This window comes from Capra hircus, chromosome 20 (genome assembly GCF_001704415.2).
Source record: "Capra hircus breed San Clemente chromosome 20, ASM170441v1, whole genome shotgun sequence".
In the NCBI taxonomy this organism is placed as follows: Eukaryota; Metazoa; Chordata; class Mammalia; order Artiodactyla; family Bovidae; genus Capra; species Capra hircus.
The window spans coordinates 13753572-13775710 of NC_030827.1; the positions used below are offsets into that span (position 1 = coordinate 13753572).

The following is a 22139-nucleotide window of genomic DNA, read 5'->3' on the forward strand; positions in this document are numbered from 1 at the left end:
AAGGCATATTCAGTTTTGAAGGGCTATCCAATTTCAGATGAGACATAACTGTAATAATGTCATGTTGAGGGAAGAAAGAAACCTTGGTTGTTGTATCTGGTCAGATGGAATAGGGTTTCTCTTTTAACACTTTTTGCGGATCAGCTAACTATGCCAAAACCCAATTTGGGAGATTTGTATTTTAATGCAATCTCCTCCAAACATGAAAAATGTCATTCTTGTGAGTGACAGAAAAGGAAAATGTGAAAAATAGTCATGAATGAACCAACACATTCACTAGGAAGGCCAGATCCCTATCCACCTTAGTTCACACCCAAAGGATGAAGGTAAAATGGTAAAGTAGAAAGTTATCATTCCCTACTAATTAAGGCAATCACCTACAAATACAAAATCATATTAAGATCGCTTATGAGCTCCTTTCTTGATTTTGGTCTCTTACACAATGCAGTCTGTCAAGGGTAAAGAGCTACAGATTATCTATTCTTCATTATAAGAGTTTAGGAAGGAAAGATTTTGGTGTAACTACTCTTCAAGATAATTTTCAGTTATCTAGGTAACATGCAACATTTGTATTAGAGGGAAAAAAAGTCTGTATTAAGTGGCATCACATTAGCACTTTTCTTTCTCTTCTTTGTTGCATCTTAAAATTAAACTTTTAGGAACCAGGCATACTATACCTGAGATGTTTAAGAACCCGCCCTCAGTGAACTAATGACTCCCTGAATACCTTAAACAGGTCCAAATCTCCTGTTTCAGTAACTAAGAGATACCTTATTATGTGTGCGTGCCTTAGTCCATAAATCTAAAGAGTAGGTTGGTCAATTACAATTTTTATAGTTTTCCACCATTCAGAACACTCACCAACACTCTATGTGCAGATCTAGGGGAAAAAAAAGAACAAGCCGATGGTTGGCCACATTCAAAAAGGCTTAAAAACCAGGTCTTTAGTTTGAATTATGCTAGAGAATATTTCTTGATGAGCGTTTGCTTCTATTACTGTTTGGTAATTTTGTTTTTTATTTTTATTCAAGTATAGTTGATATACTACTTGTGATTTGTTACTTGTGTTAATTTCTGCTGTACAGTAAAATGACTCAGTTATACATATATATATACTTTTTTATATTCTTTCCAATATGTTTATCATGGGATATTGAATATGGTTCTCTGTGCTGTATAGCAGGACCTTGTTGTTTATCCATGCTGTATATAAGAGTTGGCATCTGCTAACTCCAGATGGTGATTGCAGCCATGAAATTAAGACGCTTACTCCTTGGAAGAAAAGTTATGACCAACCTAGATAGCATATTCAGAAGCAGAGATATTACTTTGCCGACTAAGGTCCATCTAGTCAAGGCTATGGTTTTTCCAGTAGTCATGTATGGATGTGAGAGTTGGACTGTGAAGAAGGCTGAGCACCAAAGAATTGATGCGTTTGAACTGTGGTGTTGGAGAAGACTCTTGAGAGTCCCTTGGACTGCAAGGAGATCCAACCAGTCCATTCTGAAGGAGATCAGCCCTGGGATTTCTTTGGAAGGAATGATGCTGAAGCTGAAACTTCAGTACTTTGGCCACCTCATGCCAAGAGTTGACTCATTGGAAAAGACTCTGATGCTGGGAGGGATTGGGGGCAGGAGGAGAAGGGGACGACCGAGGATGAGATGGCTGGATGGCATCACTGACTCGATGGACGTGAGTCTGAGTGAACTCCGGGAGTTGGTGATGGACAGGGAGGCCTGGCGTGCTGTGATTCATGGGGTTGCAAAGAGTTGGACACGACTGAGCGACTGAACTGAACTGAACTGAACTGAACCCCCCATCTCCCACTCTGTCCCCCACCCCCAATCTCTATCCGACCCCCTTGGCAGCCACCAGCCTGTTCTCTATACTCATGATTCTGTTTCACAGATAGACTTGCTTGCATAATACTTTAGACTTCACAACCTAAAAGTGATTAAGTGATATTATTCCCTTGGACTACAAGGAGATCCAACCAGTCTATCCTAAAGGAGATCAGTCCTGGGTGTTCATTGGAAGGACTGATTTTGAAGCTGAAACTCCGATACTTTGGCCGCCTAACGTGAAGAGCTGACTCAACTGAAAAGACCCTGATGCTGGGAAAGATTGAAGGCAGGAGGAGAAGGGGACGACAGAGGATGAGATGGTTGGATGGCATCACTGACTCGACGGAGATGAGTTTGAGTAAACTCCGGGAGTTGGTGACGGACAGGGAGGCCTGGCATGCTGCGGTCCATGGGGTCGCAAAGAGTCAGACACGACTGAGTGACGGAACTGAACTGATATTATTTGGTATTTTTCTTTCCCTTCCTGCCTTACTTTGCTTAGTATGATCATCTCTAGCTGCTTTCAGGCCGCTGCAAATGGCATTGTTTTCTTGTTTTTAGCTGAATAGTATTCCATTGTGTGTGTGTGTGTGTGTGTGTGTGTGTGTGTGACATCTTCTTTACTCATTCATCTGTTGGTAGACATTATGTTCTTTGATAGATTTTAAATACCAGATGTGAACCCTAAATAAAAAGAATACTGCAGTACTTCCGTTTTCTTATGCATTTCAGTTTTAAAGTATAAAAGAAATGTGAATTCATTCTCTTGGATAATAATGTAATTTTATTGTGTGTAGACGTTTCCATACCAAATATTAGTTTTTCCACATGAAATAAGATTGAAAATGATAAAAGTTACTGTTGTTAAGGAAACACACTGGGCAATAGAAAAGCTGAAGAGAGTTTTTGCCTGAAACTGGAAAAGAGAACAGTTTGGGGAAACAAAGATATGAAAAAAGTACCATACGTTGCTAAGACCGAAAAAAAAAAAGAACCAAAACAAAACAAAAACACCAGCTTTAAGGACCGGAGATGATGACACGGGATGAATATGGGGGCGAGAGGGCCAGGCAATTGTCTCAGAAGGGAGGGTGGGATTTCCTGTGATGTTTAGGGTATTTTGCTCGACAATAACAATATGAATTTTCTTTTGTCACTACAGCTCTTGATTTTTCCTGCTGTCTATAATTTGACTATGCAGCATAATATCTTTTTATTTAGCACAAAGTCCATTTGGATTAGAGAATGGAAAGGTTCTAATTTTGTCCCTGGCCAGCAGAGTCATACCTCAGTACACACTGGGAAACAATTAGAAGCCCTATGCAGAATGCATACATTCCAAGTTAGTTTTTAATTAAAAAAATTTTTTTATTATCCTATTTTGGTTTTCTCATTGAGTAGACGCCTAGAGGAAAAGTAAGTATGTAAGTTTCCTGGTTTGCAAATTGGAATTTAGGCCCACAGGAAAGAGAGCTAAAGCGCTCCAAAGGCGCACTTAAAATCACCAGATGAAACAAGCCGCAGAGGAGCCCCCTCCCCATGGCTGAGCTGAAGCACACGTCCCGCTGGAGCGGCCGTCTTCACAGACTCCTGTGCAGAATCCACTCACTTCCTGGGGCTTCTGGACTTTTTATGCTTCCGTTCAGCTCTCTTCCTGCAGCACTCGAGATAGGCCTTTGTAACAATTTACCTGTCACTTCAGGCGAGGAGCACAGTAAAGGAGGCAGAGACCTTGCTGTTTACTAGAAGCCCGAGAAGAGAAAAGGAATCTTAGGTTTGCTTTAGTGTTCTAACTGGTAAATATGACGATCTTATGTGCCGAAGCCAAGATCTCAAATACTCTAACGTGAGATATTAAAAGTCATAATATACATTAGGCCATTTCAGCTAAAACTCATTTTTTGGTACTCTCTGACTGGACATCAGACAACAAAGACTAAACCAATTACAGGTGGTGGAAAGTTGGAAATCATGAGGCCTGAAATACAAAGATACATCCATTAATTACCGAGGCATAGTCCCCTGGCCTGGAGGTATGCAGGCAAAGAGGTCACACTTTACTGGGAGACAGAGAGTTAAAGTGGATGCAAGGCTCTGAGAAAATATCTATCAGAGGGATGTGATGATTCATTTATCAGCCGAGAAATCCCAAGTACAAAACTCAGATATAAGAAGGATCAAAGCAGATAATGTATATGATTCAATTAAAAAATTCTTAGCCCTCTTACATTATCTAGATTATAATCGTAAAAAAATCAAATTGCATTCATATGAAACTTTTATAAAAAGAAATCACATCCATTTTTATGAAAGTTTATAGTACAATCAATTATTTTCTAACGCATCTTTTCTTAGGTCACAGTATTTAGAATTCCATTTACATCTGTATAATTTTTCAAATTAAAAAACAAAAGGAAGTTAATAGAAATCTACATTTTCATTTGCAAAACTCCCTTCAGTTTCCAGCCAGTAACACGTGGTGATGTTGGCTTGTCCTCCAAACATGGACGGATCCCAAAGAGCCCCAGTTCACGGAGCAGGCAGGCCTCGGCTCATTAGAAACGCTTTTTGGTTTGGCTCACGTGTCAAGAAATTTTGGAGCATGTCCATGCCGTCCAGAGATCCCCCAGGTTTCAGGATCAGCTTTCTGTATTTCATTCCAACCTAATAAAATAAAGCATGCCTAATAATTCATGGTTATAGCAATTTTCCAAATCTCTAGATGCAAAAGAGTGGGGGAAAAAAAGGGACTTTAGCTTTATTCTGGACGTTCTCCTTCCCCTAGACTACAGCTTTGTAGTATTTATTTACTTTGGTAGCTAAGAGATCTGGAGCTTAGACCTCCGGTCTTCCACATTTCCCTTTATTACTGTCTTGTCTCCTTAGATCCTCAGCAGCATGCTGACAATATGAGCAAACAGACAAACAAACAAAAAATAGCCAAATGGAAGCTTGAACAGTCTTCTATTTGCTACCCCATCTAAAATGTGATTTCGAAAGGGTTCGCAAAACAGGAGTTCAATTAGGCTACAAACAGGGATAGTGTGCACCTGGAAACAGCAGCCCAGCTGCTGCTGTCAAAGCAGTTTCTGCCATATCTTTATGAAGGGCTCATAAAAAAACTCTTCTTCCTTATGGGCGGGGGTAAGGCCACAACCCATGTCCCATGGTGGAAGGTAGATAGTTTTGTGGGTCCAACACGAGGAAGGAGGACCTTTGTAAATTTGCTGGGGACAAGGTCTAGAAGTTTAAAGCATACAACATTTCTTCTGCCTTTATTTACACAAATACATAAGCAGATAAAGTGAAAGAAAACAACTGAAATTCAATATCAGCATTATTCAATATTTTCACTTCCTTTTCACTGTCTTTTTGAAAGGCAAGACAATTCAATGAAGCTTAATTCTAAATCTACCTATAAAATAGTTCAGGGTTAAGATGCAAATTTATATCCATTAAATCATTTGAACAGCTACTAATAGCTTTCCTGAGTACATAAATAGCTTGAGAATTTCCAGAAACAAAAGTAACCTCATTTTTGACTTATGACAATGATTCTGCTTGGTACAACCATCAGAGATGTCTAGTCAAACTGTTAAAGAAAATAAAATGTTGATGAAGGAAATCTACCAAGTTAGATACAAAACTACTTAAAGTCCTACAAGGGTCACACACACAAAAACAACTTTTCAGGTTTTGATTATAAACAGAAATCATCTGAAACTTATTAATGATCTATAAGCACACAGCTAACCTCACAGATGAGTCTTAATCAGGAATAAACAATTAGTGAAATGAAGTTACTTTCCATAAACTCTAGAGAGCACTGTCCAGTAGAAATATAATGTGAGCCACATGTATAACTTAAAATTTTCTAGAAATCATGTTTAAAATGAGAAGAAAATAGGTAAAATTAATTTAAATATTTTATTTAAACCAGGAGGTCTATAATATTATCCTTTCAACATGTATCAATTATTGGGATTTATTTTTTGTGGTATGTCTTCAAAATCTAGTGTGTTTTTTACATTTATAGCACATCTCAATTCTTCAATGGCACTGGCCACATTTCAAGAGCTCAGTAGCTACCTGTGGCTACTCTACAGGTCTGAGGCCTAGAATATAAGAGATCAACCCATATAGGGGCTTGTTGAACAATGTTCTAGTATGACACTGAAAAAGTGGTAGCAACCTTGTTCCCTTATTTACAGGTTTTGAATAAATTCTCTTAAAAAGGGGGGACCTGCAATCACTGATAATGGACTTCCTGAAAACCCTGGTAGTGGCAGTGTAGAGCTAGGTTTAATTTTCTTCAGGAAGAAAAAAAAAGATGCGTCATTTCTTGTTTGTTCTGGAGCAATTAATTACTGTTTTAATAGTGATCTAGAACCTAAAACATGAGTGTAACTAACTAAACCTTACCTAAGCCACTGATTTAACACTGGTCAAATTTAGACACGTTGGGCAATGAAAGAAAGGGAAGGGGTAAGCTGCATTGAGCTCAAGATCTCTGATCTGGTACTTTTTAGAATATTAAAGTCTGTAATAAGAATAGCCATTATTCATGTTTTAGGTTCTAGATCACTATTAAAACAGTAATTAATCACTGCGACCAAGCGAGAAATGACATATCTTTTAAACTGTCACTACCAGGGTTTTCAGGAATTCCATTATCAGCGATTACAGGCCCCTCCTTTTCAAGAGAATTTATTCAAAACTCGTAAATAAGGCAAGAAGGTTGCTACCACTTCTTCAGTGTCATACTAGAACACTGTCTAACAAGCCCCTCTAAGGGTCATCTTAAGTTCTACGCCCCATACCTATAGAGTAGCCAACAACACAAGAGACAACTCTACACATGAACATCACCAGATGGTTAGTACTGAAATCAGACTGATTATATTCTTTGTAGCCAAAGATAGAGAAGCTCTATACAGTCAGCTAAAACAAGACTGGGAGCTGACTGTGGCTCAGATCATGAACTCCTTATTGCCAAATTCAGACTTAAATTGAAGAACGTAGGGAAAACCACTAGGCCATTCAGGTATGACCTAAATCAAATCCCTTACGATTATACAGTGGAAGTGAAATAGATTCATGGGACTAGATCTGATAAACAGAGTGCCTGAAGAACTATGGACAGAGGTTCATAACACTGTACGAGAGGCAGTGACCAAAACCATCCCCAAGAAAAAGAAATGCAAAAAGGCAAAATGGGTGTCTGAGGACGGTTTCCAAATAGCTGAGGAAAGAAGAGAAGCAAAAGGCAAAGGAGAAAAGGAAAGATATACCCATCTGAATGCAGAGCTCCAGAGAATAGCAAGGAGAGATAAGAGAGCCTTTTAAACTGAACGAGGCAAAGAAATAGAGGAAAACAATAGAATGGGAAAGACTAGAGATCTCTTCAAGAAACTAAAAGATACAAAGGGAACAGTTCATGCAAATAAAGGACAGAAATGGTATGGACCTAACAGAAAGAGAAGATATTAACAAAATGTGTGAAAACTACACAGAAGAACTATACAAAACTTAACGAGCTGGATAACTATGATGGTGTGATCACACACCTAGAGCCAGCCTCCTGGTGTGAGGTCAAGTGGGCCTTGGAAGCATCAGTACAAAGCTGGTGGAGGTGATGCAATTCCAGCTGAGCTAATTCAAACCCTAAAAGACAATGACGTTAAACTACTGCACTCAATATGCCAGTAAATTGGGAAAACTCAGCAGTTGCCGCAAGACTGGAAAAGGTCAGTTTTCATTGCCCCAAACAAGGGCAATGCCAAAGAATCTTTAAACTACCACAATTGCATTCATTTCACATGCTAGCAAAGTAATGCTCAAAGTCCTTCAAGCTAGGCATCAAAAGTATGTGAACCAAAAGTATGTGAACTTTCAGATGCACAAGTTGGATTTAGAAAAGGCAGAGGAACCAGAGATCAAATTGCCAACATCCGTTGGATCAAGAAAAAGCTAGAGAATTCCAGAAAAACATCTACTTCTGCTTCATTGACTATGATAAGGCCTTTGACTGTGTAGATCACAACAAACTGTGTAACATTCTTAAAAAGATAGGAATACCAGACCACCTTACCTGCCTCCTGTGAAACCTGTATGCAGATCAAGAAGTAACAGTTAGGACTGAACATGGAACAACAGACTGGTTCCAAATTGGGAAAGGAGTATGTCAAGCCTGTGTATTGTCACCCTGCTTATTTAACTTATATACAGAGTACACCATGTGAAATGCTGGGCTAGATGAAGCACAAGCTGGAATCAAGACTATTGTATTAATAACCTCAGATATGCAGGTGACACCACCCTTATAGAAGAAAGCAAAGAGGAATTAAAGAGCTTCTTGATGAAGGTGAAATAGGAGAGTGAAAAAAGTCAACATTCAAAAAACAAGGATCATGGCATCCGATCCCATCACTTCATGGCAAATAGATGGGGAAACAATGCAAATGGTGACAGACTATTTTCTTGGGCTCCAAAATCACTTCGGATGGTGACTGCAATCATGAAATTAAAAGATTGCTCCTTGGAAGAAAAGAAATGATAAACCTAGACAGTGTATTAAAAAGGAGAGACATTACTTTGCCTATAAATGTCCATATGGTCAAAGCTATGGTTTTTCCAGTAGTCATGTACGGATGTGAGAGCTGAAAAGTAAAAAAGGCTGAGCACCAAAGAATTGATGCCTTTGAACTGTGGTACTAGAGATGACTCCTGAGAGACCCCTGGACAGCAGAGATCAAACCAATCTATCCTAAAGGAAATCAACCCTGAATATTCACTGGAAGGACTGATGATGAAGCTGAAGCTCCAGAACTTTGGCCACCTGATGTGAGGAACTGACTCACTGGAAAAGAACCAGATGCTGAGAAAGACTGAAGGCAGGAGGAGAAGGGAACGACAGAGGATGAGGTGGTTGGAGGGCATCACCAACTCAAAGGACATGAGTCTGAGCAAACTCTGGGAGATAGTGAAGGACTGGGAAGCCTGGTGCACTGCAGTCCATGGGGTCACAAAGCGTTGGACACAACTGAGCAACTGAATAGCAACAAATCAGTAGGTGGGGTGGTGTGGGGGAAGGAAGGGCTGTTCTTCCTGGATGAAGCAGTATAGGAACTTGGAAAATGTGAATCAAATTGATCTGAACATAAAAATAATTTAAGCCATTTATTATGGAAATATTTTCAATACATACTAATAGATGAGACAAGAGTATAGTCAACCCTCTTGAACCTATCATGCAGCCTCAATTATTAGTATTTACCTGCAGAAATTCTTAATGCTCAAGATCTGAGAGTCTTTTAAAAAGGCGTATTTCATTGCACAATTATAGGAAAAATAATGAAAATTTTAAAGTTAAAAAATCACCCAAATGTGGACATCTGCCAGAATATTCTCATTTTGTACCAAGAACTGTAACTGTGGACAGTGAAGAACAGTGAGGTTTAGAGGGGCTGCAGGCTGCTGTGAAGAGCCGGTTCTCATCTCCCTTGCTGGTACAGTCACTGTACAGCTGGGCAGTGTTTAGTCTCACAGTATGTGGCTCAGAACAGCACAGGTCCTCCCCTGCTTGCAGCTCCACACAACTTGATTCAATTTCCTGAATTACAGAGCAATGGTCTCTTAATAGTTTCATTTCCTTGGCAATGAAGTTTGGAGAAGAGTTTAAGAGTCATATTGGTAATAGGATCTTGCTTTTCTTAAAAAAAAAACAAAAAAACAGTTAAGTGAATTTGTGTGTTAGGAAGGTACCGGCTTCCTGGGTGAGAGAATGCTGTCTGGGAGACAAATGCTACAGGTGGACAGAGTCTGTGGTGTGAGTGGTTCTCCTCTATTTATATAATGGAGAAACCATAACTGTGAGCAAAGCAGGAAGAAAAGCCCTAAGACAACCACTAGAAACTTCCACGCTTGAAAAACCCTGCAGGAGGGTCTGTACAGAATAAGCGCTCCTGCTAGTCATCCAGGAAGGGAAAATCATCATGGGTCACCTCTGTGGTTTTCACTCCTGGAAGGTTAACATGTATCTTTTGGCAACTGTGTAAACCCTCTGTAACACTGATGGTTTCTTTCTTTCTTTTTTAAAAAATATGTTCAGATTTCTTTGTTTTTTGGCTGCTCCCCACAGCATGCAGGATCTTAGTTCCCCAAGCAGGGATCAAACCCGTGTTCCCTGCAGTAGAAGCACAGAGTCTTAACCACTGGACCACCAGGCAAGTCCTCAACACTGATGTTTTTTAAAGCAAGATCAGGAGTTTTGGAATCAGGCCCAGGTTAAAATCTTGGCTTCATCCTCAGCTATGTGGCCTTGAGCCTTAGTTCCCTTATTTGTAAGGTGGGAATATGCCTACCTCCCTCAGTATATGAGGAATCTGAGCAATGGTTTTAGCACCTTGCCTGCTCCCTAGAATCATTCCTGTTATATGGTGGTATTCAACAAACCTGAGTCATCATCTACCTCTCCTTTCCTTTTCTTTCTCATACTGTCCCTAAGTTCAGTTACTCATATATAGTCAGGGAAACAAACGCATTCCTGTTTCAGCATTTCCTTAAAATTAGTTCTGTCTCCTAATAAGGCTAGAAAAAAAGCATAAAAGACTTCATTTCCACTATTAGTATAAAATATTATACTAAGTATACTAGTATACTACAGTGTATACTTAGTATACAATAGTATGCTAAATGGACTTCCCCCGTGATGCAGAGGTAAAGAATCCGCCTGCCAACGTAGCAGACACAAGAGAGGGGTTTCAATCCCTGGGTCGGGAAGGCCCCTTGGAGTGGGAAATGGGAATTCATTCCAGTATTCTTACTCAAAAAATTCCATGGACAGAGGAGCCTGGTGGCTACAGTCCACGGGGTCGCAAAGAGTCAGACGTGACTGAAAACACATACAGGACTACTAAGTAGGAGAGACAAGGCACTCACTTTATGCAACAATCTTGTGTTAGTTGCTCAACCCTGTCTGACTCTTTGTGACCCCATGGACTGTAGCCTGCCAGGCTCTTCTGTCCATGGAATTCTCCAGGCAAGAATACTGGCGTGGGTAGCCATTCCCTTCTCCAGGGGATCTTCCTGACCCAGGGATGGAACCCGGGTCTCCTTCATTGTAGGCAGATTCTTTACCATCTGAGCCACCAAGGGAAGCCCTTATGTGTGTTAGCCGCTCAGGCGTGTCCGACTCTCTGTGACCCCATGGACTGCAGCCCACCAGGCTCCTCTGCCTGTGGGCTTCTCCAGGCAAGAATACTGCAGTGGGTGGCCATGCCCGCCTCCGTTTCTTTGAGCGCTCATAACTATCTGAGTGAAGGAGCCCATCGTCTACGAGAACACATGAATGGGAAGCAGCCTGGGTCTCCTGCCACCTCTGGCTTCTCTGCAGGGGCACACGCAAGCTCCCCCGGCCTTCCAACCCTCCCTTCCTCCTGCTTCCTGTGACTGAGTCTCGGCAGGAGAGCCAGGTGTCTCCTTCCTGCTCTGAGTAGCAGGCATCAGAGCAGAGGGCATCCGCCCAAGGACAAGTGATGACAGCCAGGCACCTAACGGGCTCACCAGCCTGCTCTTACAGTGGATAGTGAAACCTGTCCTTCCATAGCTCATCTGTGCACTTCTTCCCCACAGCACTTCCTTTGTTTTCTGTGAGTCAGGGTGGGGAGGTTGTGAGTGGGAGAAAGAATACCCTGGACGACAAACTGGAAGGAGGGAGAAGGGGAAAGACTGGTGGTGTAGTCAGGACAGCGTCGGAATCGCCCCTCGACTCAAAGAGTTCACCTGGAAAACTTCAGCGAAGTTTCGATTTGTGAGGAGGGATGAGCAAATATTCATGGGAAGGGAGGAGATCTGGAGAGAAAAAGCGCAGCCTGACCAGTCCCATATCTTAGGGGACCAGATGAGAGGAAGCAGGTCGCGGAGCTGCCAGTTGGGTCCAGCAATGTAAGTATTTTGATGCAGAGGACGAACACCAAGATGAATAAAACAGTTCATATTACAAGAGCCTCATGATCCAGAAGGTGAGATAAAGAAATAGACAATTTGCAAGGCAGATTACTAGAGCTCTAACAGAAACACAAAGAAGGGCTGGAGGAACACAAAAAGGAAGAGAAACGGCTTCCAGCTGGTTGGAATTCAAGGCTTAGAAGGTCTGGCGTTGTAAATATTCAAGAAGTAGGTTGGACATCAACCCAACTTCCTTCCTTTTTCCCTTAAATCAGGCAGAATTGAATGCTGTTAGAAAAAGTTGAAGTGTAAGAAAAATTAGCTTTGGGGTGGTAGGTCAGAGAAGCTGAAACAGAATTTAATCTATTTACAAGGCCCATCAGGAGAGGAAATTTCATGTTTTCTCTTAGCAATGCATTTAAGCAGAAATTGGGCCTAGGCCCTGGAATACTTAGCTTTATAATGCACTTTATCAGGTAATTTTTCTCTTTAGTTTTTTAGCTGCACCACACGGCATGTGGGATCTCAGTTCCCTAATCAGGGACCAAACCTGTGCCCCCTGCAGTGGAAGCATGGAGTCTTAACCACTGGACCACCAGGAAAGTCCCTGTGATGTAATTCTTCTTCCTGTTTAGCCAAGATTCTTTGTATGTTTCTCTGTCCATTATTGTATGTAAGATTTAGGTACTTCCTTATGGCATTGTGGACAGTTATACTTCTCTATCTTTGACTTTCTCAGTATTCCTTTATGCATGTGATACTTGGCTGTAATCTTCACTAATGGAAAAAAACAAAGCTTAGCAATTACTCTAAATGCAGAAGAGGAGGAACATAATTCTAGCTTAACAATATAATTGCCTTTGAATCTGCATGTCTATTACTTTTTAGGAAATTTTCCCACAATGAAGTTGCATTATAAAAAGAAATGGCCCTTGTTAAAATGCCCTCATTCTTTCAACCCTACGATTAGCTGCTGGATTTTGAAACCACGTTTCGGAACCTTAAAGGGATCCTAAAAGAGCTCCTAGAGTTTGCTGGGAAACTGTTACTCCCAAGTAGCTCCCTTCCATAGCTATTTGAGAGATGAGTTTAAAAACTAAAAGCTAAAGATATTTAAGAGATGAGTTGAAAAAGTAAACACTAAAGATACTGTTATATTTAACAAACTAAACAGTTAAGATGAAGACCATAGAAAATTAGAGATAAAACCAGAGGTAGCAAACTTTCAGGCTATTTCAGGTAAGCAGCCAGTTCTAAACCTTTGATAGAGGCTATCAAACAACTGTACTATAAAATATTTTGTTGCTAACACGTAGGGCACAGAAGACTGTAGGCTTATATTCGATCCCTCCTACTATTGTTTTCCCAGTGAGCTGCACACTTTCTGCGGTTCTGCTTATTGAGATCTAAAATGGTTCTCAGACCCCATGCTTTCCAGGATGGTAAGAGGTTACAGAGGTGAGGCCTGGAGATGTTCTGTTGATGCTAATGACCATGAACAATAATGTCAACAATACATGCTCTTTCAGCCGCCAGCCTCTCTAGAGCCTGGGGACTAAGAAAAGCAGGTACTGACTCCTTGAAGGGCCACCCTGCTATTTTCTCAAAGTGCTCCAAATATATGTACTGGGGAGGGTGAGGGGTCTTGAGACAACAAGACTGCATGATATATTGTGCCTGCTCTGAGTCCCACAGCTTCAGATCAAATTCATTACTCCTTCATACCACAAAAATTCTTTCCCTTCACCATGACATAGTCGTAATAATGACAGAAGTTTCTGTAGAACAGGATTGCTATTCCAAAGTGTCAGTTTTTAAATAAATGGCTATCTGAATTGAAGAGTGTGAGGGTGGGTGCAGTGGATTCTGCTTGGCCGCTGGAGCCGGGCTCACTGTTGCTGTGACAGCAGAGGAGCGGGAAATGACATGATGTTCCAGAGAATTTAACAGGAAGGAGAAAAGAAGGGATTAGGGCCAGCTTTCTGGCATAAGACGAGTAATAATATATTGCACAGCTGAATCTAGAATTTCAGTCAAACTTAAAACAGGTTTTGACACCACAAGGCAACTCCAGGTTGTATGGAATCTTGCTTCCTCCACGTTCAACCCTACCCTTTTGTCTGAATTAAGAGCAGTCTGGCTGCCTGCCAAGCAGTGAAGCCAGAGAAGAAAGGAGGCACACAGAAGCATGATGGCAGGGATCCCTTCTGCCAGAACTGCAAGTTCCTCGGGATCCACTGGAATCAGTGCTTTGGCTGTTACTGTGACAGCTGGAAGAGAGGAGGCAGTGGAGGCTCCCGAAGGTGTGGTCAAGTGAGTGGGTAGAGGAGATGAAAGAGGCGATGTAGTACTTGCGCCAGGAAGCCTCGCCAATGACTTAAGAGCCGGTGGAGGTCACAACTATACTCTTACAAACCCGGACCTTGTGTCTCTTTAAACACGGTTTTCTGATTTCTACAATAATCCATGCTCTGTGTAAAAATAAGGAAAAGCTCTATAAAAAGTACAGGAAAATACTGAACAACCATAAACTTAGCAAAGATAATAACTGACAATACTTAGATGTACTTTTTTTTCTAAATGCATATTTTAAAATCAGAATTCACATTCTATGGTATAAAATATTTTATAACCTGATTGTGTCATTCTGTAAGATAATTATATTAAACATTCCAGACACAAGAAAAAGCTTATTGAAACCGTATACCCCATGCCCAAGTTCACTCTTCTGTTCAGAGGATGGAAAGATCACTTCTGGTTTCAGTGATCTGGAAGACTTCATAAATGAGTGGCCGTTTGAATAGGGCCTTTATGAACGGCAGAGTTCTGGAGAGGCACAGACAAGGAAGGCATAGATTTTAGGTGGAAGAAGCCGAATGAATAAATTTGTGAAGGAGGAAAAGACCCAAGGGAACACAGAAACCTGGCTGCCAGGCTGAGAGTTCTGGGAAGTACAGACGGGATCTGTTTGCTTAGCTAAGGGCTGTGACAAAGACAGGAATACCGAGAAGCAGGAATAAACAAGACAAAAGGTAGATGGGGGCCTTTGAGAGTTGGGGACTGGATCATCGGTGGTTGCTCTGGAGGGAAGGGTAACAACTTTCCAGTTCAGTTGGTGGAGGCAAAAGCCGGGAAGCAGAGGTGTGCAGAAACAGTTTCTTACACCAGGACAGTAGGCTGTGAAAGGAGAAACGACTGAGTGGTAGCGCTGAGGTTAGCAGTCAGTGGTAGGTCTTTCTCCTGAGATGGTAAACCAGTGAGGCTTAGTATCACAGACCCGTCTTGTGAGACGGGAGGGAAGAAGTTAAATATTGAAGATGAAGGTACTCACTTTCCATGTGTTTAATGTCCTTAGTAGAGAGGCCAGAGCATCTGCTGAGAGGGAGACAGGGGGTGGGGACCCCAATTCAGGAAGTGAGCAGGACTGCGGAGTTACGCGGGGGTCCAGACAGCCGGACTCTGCAGCGGGGCATCAAATGGAGCCTCAGGATATTCCGCAGAAGGGGAACCTGAACCCCAAGGGTACCATCTCTAAATGAGATGGTAGAGGAATCCAGGGCTGGACATTGGCTGAAGGTCATGCAGAAGTCAGGGTATTTATGAGAACAAGCCAGTGGTTGATCGTTCTTTAAGTGGGGTTGCCAGGGGATGGAAGGAGACTTGCAGGGACCTAATAGCCTGGGTAGGATGGATGGAAGATGAAGGGATTGGAGAGGCTAGGGAACAGACTGTAGGTACTCTGGAGGTGGTGTTTTGGGGGTGAAGGCTGGCGAGAAGGGTTGGTGGTCTACATCACACCCATTATTTCAGTGCTCATGTGTAAGGCAGTATGCAATCCCGAAACACAAAGTTTTGAGAATAAGTCGGTTGAAATACACACAGAGAATCTGATTTTGACACTTTGTTCTTCTAATTTCTGCATCAAACAGACTGAAAAACACACTGGAAAATCATCAGCCCTGGAAATAACCTGACAGCTGAGTCTTCAACAAGAATGGAGACAGAGGGACTGTAACTCAGGACGGTTTGGCTGGCAGCCACCTGGCAGTCAAGTCGCTGCACACGGAAAGGAACGGCTCAGGTTAATGAAGCAGCTTAAATTACTCAAAGGCATTTAGGTTACAAACTCTGTGTTGTAGGTGGCGTGTTCCAATCACAGAAAAAAGGGTGACTTCCACAGAAAACGTATAATGAAAGTATGTAGGGTGTATCAAAACGTAGGCAGATCATTTATATCAGGAAGGAGTTTACCTTTCTTTCCCAACCTATAAAATGAAAACACTGTACCGCTCATGTCAAAACTAGCAGATGCATAAACAAAGCTTTGAATTTTAATTATGCAATATAATGGAATGCTAGTAAGCAAGAAAATGCAGTAGGCTTGTTTTTTTTCAAACTTACAGAATTAATCACCTATACAAAGCAAATGTATGATGTATGATGATGTGAGCAGATGCTAGACTTTTAAAGTTAAAAGTTGTTACTAGATCTCTTACTGTCAAAATCTAGGTGCTAAAAAATATTTTACACTAGGAGTTAAGGGGGACAGGGCAAGTATAGAAGTAAAAAAAAGAGGAAAAAAAAAAAAAACCAGTACAATACCTCAGGATTCATTATCCCTTCTTTTTTAAAACAGCTGTAAAACATGTCCATGGAAAACACTTCACTCCAAAGATATCCATAATATTGGCCATCATACCCCCCAGCCAAATGTCCAAAAGTTGCTGGCATGTTTGTGCCTTTAAAAAAAGATACATTTCAAACAGTGTGATGTCAGATGTTAAATATCAGGTTCTTAGCTAGCTAAGGCTTCCCTATGGGGAGTCCAGCTGTGGGAGGAGGTCCTTGCCTCTAGACACCTCTAGCACTCCCGGGGTTTATGGGTGTCCTTGGCCAAGATGTTTACAAACTTCTCTCCTATGACAGCTCCACCTCAGAGCTGGTTTCGGCCCTACACCCTGGAATGCCTAACAATAGTTTCAGAGGCTTCGTCCACACCCAACAGACAACTCAGTCCTTTCTTGTCCCTTAGACACATATGTGTCTTATAAATATTCTAATAATATTGAGCCTTCTCTTTGTCATACCCATTTATATCTAAAATGGGTCAGAATGGTACTTGAGGTTCATAATTACTGGAAAAGAACTCTTCACCTGAAGAGCCAAAACACGGGCTTACCAATCCAATCTGCCTCCAGGGTTACTTTACAGAAAGGGCTTTGTCAGAGGCCTGAGGCCCCACATGGCTGTTCAGTGTGCAGGACCACAAAAGGAGGTGAGGGGCCTGGGCCTTTCTTATCTCTAGAAAAGTGACTGCCTCAACTAGACCACAGTTTCTTTGATCGAAAAAGTTCTTTCCAACTATGTTTACATGCACAGCTACATGTGTGCTTGAAATAAATAAATATAAATGTAATGCGTATGTCTGACCATCTCCCACCCACTCACACGAGTCTCATAAATCATAGCAGGTTAGAAAGTCAAACTACCTGAACTGACCTCGGAAGCAGGATCAGACACAAGGTAGAAGTTTGTGCCTTTCTCTAAAATGTCCTTCCTGCCAGTGTCTGACTGAAATCCTACAGAAGTCTCAGGGCATACGGGGAGGGCGGGGCCCGGCCATGTGGCCAAACTGAATGGCTTTCTCTGCTCTGGGTGGAGGCCAATTGCTCACGCCTGATTACACTAAAATGCTGCAGAGCTGGAGCCGCCTTCCCTTCAAGCACATTTGGATAGGATAACTCATAAGGACAAAAGTATGCTTATCTGAAAGTCATGGCCTGGTTTCAGAAATCAGAAATAAATTATATTAGCTAATCTGCCTGACACCCTCTGCCTTCTCTAGCAGTGTTAAGTATGCCCTGTGCTTCCCAGGAAGAAGGAACCTGCAGGAAGCATATTTACATACCTGGAGTAGCTGCAACACCTAAAATTTCTGTGCAGTATTTGGCATATTCACTTGCAGCATCCAGCGCGGTGTTGGTGTGGAGAGACTGATCAACTTTGCTCAAAACAATCTGGCGTAAGGTCAGGAGACCTAACAATATAAGAATGTTTGGGCATGTTGGGGAGAAGAGAGAATTACATGTTCTAATATCACAAGATCAGAGATTTCATAAACGGATTCTAACAGTATTCATTACAAGGTCGGAGCAAGACACCTCATTCTGTTTAAGATTTAAAAGGAGAGCCATCTTTTTTTCTTGGATATAATTCCAGTGTTCAGTATTCCAACATGCTTAGTGGCCTTCCCACCTCATGTTAACACTCTGGGGTGCTATCATTACAAAAGAGGAAATAAGTTCTATAGAAGAAGATGCCAGCAGGCCCCTCGCCTTCTGGGATGGCCTACACTCTATCTGTGGAGTGTGTTTTTCTCACGGCTTTTCTCACTTTGTGACATGACCCCAGGCCCCGGAGCTCCTCTTGCTTTTTGAAATGGTCCACATTCTGTCTATGGAAACTTGTATTTCTCTAAATAAATCCACTTCTTACCTAAAAAAGATGCCACCAATTCTCCATGAGCAATTCTGATTTATTTTCTAAAATGGTAAGTCATACCTGTGTTGACCAGTCTAGAAGCAACAAGCTTTTCAAGCAGATCATCTGTAATAGGGCTTCCGTGTTTATAATGCTTAGACAGTCTTCGGAGGGAATCCGCGTCCCACACCCAGTTTTCAAGCATTTGTGATGGCACCTCTACGAAGTCAGTTTCCACGTTTGTTCCACTAAATCGTGCAAAGTCAGTCTAGAAAGTAAACATAAAAATCTTTTTTTTAAAAAGCAGTGAATGAAAACTACATATATGATGACTTATAATCGACTCACTAAAACTTAAGGCAGAATCAAGTCAATTGCCTCTTTGAATGAAGGTTAAGGTAACTTCAAATTTAAATGAAAGTAAAACAAGTAGCCAAGCAGCCTGAAAAATAGTCCCCAAATATCTATATTAAAATAATATTTCATTCTTCTGAATCACAGACACACTTGAAATAATTATCAGAAAACTGAAAAAAATTAGTTTAAGTTAAAAGAAACCTTAAGCTTTGAAAGTAAAAATATTTTAAAAGAATTTCCCAGGAACGTCCCTGGTGGTCCAGTGATTTAGGACTCAATGCTTTTACTACCAAGGGCGAAGGTTTAATCTCTGGTTGGGGAAACTAAGATTATGCAAGCCGAGCAGTGTTGCCAGAAGAAAAAGAGTTTCCCACTAAAATTGAAGAGATTCATAATCTAAGACAATCTCTCCCTAGTTTCCCTTGCTATTTGCATACTTTTGTTTACTCAGTACATGCCTTTCTGGAGTATTTATCAATCTATTATTTAACTACTCAAAATCAGTTAAAGAGTTAAATTAAAACATTATAGACTGATATCCCTTTCAGGTGTATGATGTTTTGTGCTTTAAGCTTTAAATAAGTGTTTCTAAAGCAACCATATTGTGGAAAGCCTGAGCTGTAGCTCTCAGATTGGGTAGAAGATGTTACCTTAAAACAAGAAGCCTCTACAGCAGGAGTTACCAATGTATAATAGTTGGTAAGTGAGGTGAGTTTAATGCAGCTATAAGAAAAGAGAAACAAAGGATACACTCAGAAGCTAAAGAACCCCTTGTAAAAAAAAGGATTTATTCTGAGTTAAGCATTAAAAAAAAAGTTTTCTTTAAAAAAGGAAAGTTTAGTAAATTGCTGAATCATATGTCAGGAAAGCTCTTAACCAGAAAGATGGGAATTCACTAGACAGGCTGGTGTTTTTCAGCCTTCACATCATCCAGAGAACTCATGTAAAATTGCTATTGGCAGAGGAATACTTAGCATTTACCCAACTGGGTCAGCTGCAGAATGGGGGTGATTCTGTTACCTTCCCCTGAACCTCTGTCCCGCTTCCCTCTTTAGATGCTTCACATCCCAGTCTTTTCTCCCTGATGTCATCATCCCCAGGGCTCTAAATGGAAGGAAGGGAGAGGATGGGGCGTCACCAGTGGAGGAGGCAGCAGATGGGCCATTCTGCTTTTGGCCCAGGGCAGAGGCACAGATGTCAATGCCATCTCACATTCGGCCTCCCTCTCTTTATGCAAAAAAATGTTTTGCTTGACTTCCTATTATAACTGTGCTGATTCTAGATATGAAGGGCTGCAAATACTGACGGGCCAAGGGAAACTAAATTCACTAGGCAATGGAACTGGGTAACCTCTGTTTGAGGACATTCCAATTAAAAATTCTTATAGGGAAAAAGCCAAGGGCTCCAGAAAAACTGAATATTTTTGCCTCTTTCCTGTATATAATCTTCTAAAAATAACTACAGCCTACACTCTAGAGAAAATAATTGTATACAATAATTATAATAGCCAACATCTATTGAGACTTTACTATGTTAGGTGTTTTGCTAGGCTTTTTCATGGATTATCTGATTTAAATTCCAAAACAATTGTATAATAATCACAATCTCCATTTATGAGATAAGGAAATTGAGGCATACTGAGATTAATGGTAGAACCTGTATATTAAACCAGGTAGTCTGAGTCAGAACCCCAACTTTAATCACAGATACTATAATACCTCTCTCTCTTACAGGAAAAAAAAAAAAAAGTTAAATTAGGATTTTACAAAATGGTGAAATCATTTTGGATCTAGTTTTTTTATATCAAACTTGCCTTTATGTGAAGAGTAAAAGTGAAGTGTCAGTGTACTTGCTTAAAAACCTGATTTCCTCTAAGTCCTGGAAGATTTTTCAAAGATCAAACATGACATTGAAGTGTAAAGGCCAGCCTTTGTAACCATCTATCCTGGATTTGGGATTCTGTAATACTAACCACATAACTTTCTAAAGATGGTATCTATACCTGCAAAATTAGTACTAACAGAAAATAAGGACAAAATTATACCATCAACTATTACTATACAGTATTTTGACTAAAAAATAAATAAATTTTGTACAGCCTGCATGTGTGGACATTTTTTGGTTAGTATTTGCTGGGGAGAGAGAAAAATCCACCCCAAACAACAATAAAATGTATGTGTTAGTAGTGGTGCTGCAGAATGCAGAAAAACACGAACAAATGAGTAAGTCATGAGCTAAAATTAAAGAGAAGTAACACTAGTTCCGTCACGCAGAGTAGAGAAGAGAGGGCTTATTCTATCTGAAGCCATCCTGCAGTTGGGGAAAGACCACAGCACATGAATGAACAGATCAACAATGTCTTCTAAAGAACAAAAGGAAATGTTTGCTAGGAGTAAAAGCTAAAAATAACTCTACCGCTTACTAATTTCCCGAAAGTCATGCTGTTTCGCTGTGTGCCCTTTGGGCAAGATCATTTAAATATTTTTCAAATGAGGAGGACAAAGAACTTATAAAATTCAAAAGCTCAATTTCCCCGCAAATAGCTAAATTTGAAAAGGAAAGGAATCCACAGTCAGTCTCTGTGTCCATTCACAAAGAAACCATGGGTAAGTCTTAGAAACCAGCAGCCTGATGGGGGGCCTGGTGAGCAAAACAGCCTGGCTTTGAATGATATTACTTTCTGACAACCAACAAATATCATTCCCACCCCAGTTTTCAACTGTGGGCTCCAAAGAGCCCAAGAAGTGTTTTCTAGTTTTCAACATGAATAATTCAATGGTGTTGAACATAGACCTCAGGAGCCTTATTGCTACAGGAAATACTTTGACAATAAAAGCCTAGAAAACAAGGTAAACTTAGATTCCTGTTTGGTTAGAAGTTTTTGAGAGGAAGAAAGCTGTCTAAAACTATGAGATGCTACAGACATTCATTTCTCAATGGATATTGCTCCAGAGACCTGGAGCAAAATGATATAAACTAAAGCTCAAAAAGTTATGTGAGCCTTTGTTATATTTAAGGACCAAATCTTATATAGGCTATTATTCTAATTAAGAGACTCACTCATTGCTTTTAGCATTTACAACTAAAGTGTTATTTTCATGAGAGCAAATCTCAACTCAAAAAAAAGGCAGTTGCTGAAATCAACAGGTGTACTCTGTTTAGGGAAAAGAACAGGGCTCAGGAGAGTGGACTTTGGCCGTCTGAGGTGATCCTCTAATGATTTCCTAGCAGTCATTCCATGTCTTGACCTGTCTGATCCAACCCTAAATCCAGGGATGAGGAAGTTTAAGAAATAAGGCATTAAAAAAAGAAAAGTACCACTGTCTCCTAGGCTTTGCAATAGAGGGTTAAAGGTCATACTTTTAACTTCGCATATACCTAGCAATCATTGGCAATAATAATAGTAATAAAGAGAACCTGAATAACACGTTGTTAACTTTCACAACAGCCCTACAGTTCCCCTGGTCAGTATTACCATCATCATTTAAGACATATAAAACAACACGTTGT

At 40.7% G+C, this 22139-nt stretch overlaps 1 protein-coding gene across 1 annotated transcript in view; it reads right to left on the reverse strand.

The window, feature by feature from the left end:
- The window catches only part of NLN (neurolysin), a 95622-nt gene continuing 76091 nt past the window's right edge, over positions 2609 to 22139 (reverse strand). Inside the window, exons 10-13 of the mRNA XM_005694627.3 lie at positions 18354 to 18540; positions 17701 to 17829; positions 16395 to 16531; positions 2609 to 4508 (exon numbers count right to left, since the gene is read on the reverse strand). Of these exons, the coding sequence (XP_005694684.2) occupies positions 4374 to 4508; positions 16395 to 16531; positions 17701 to 17829; positions 18354 to 18540 (588 nt within the window). The 3' untranslated portion in view covers positions 2609 to 4373. The remainder of the gene's footprint in view (positions 4509 to 16394; positions 16532 to 17700; positions 17830 to 18353; positions 18541 to 22139) is intronic.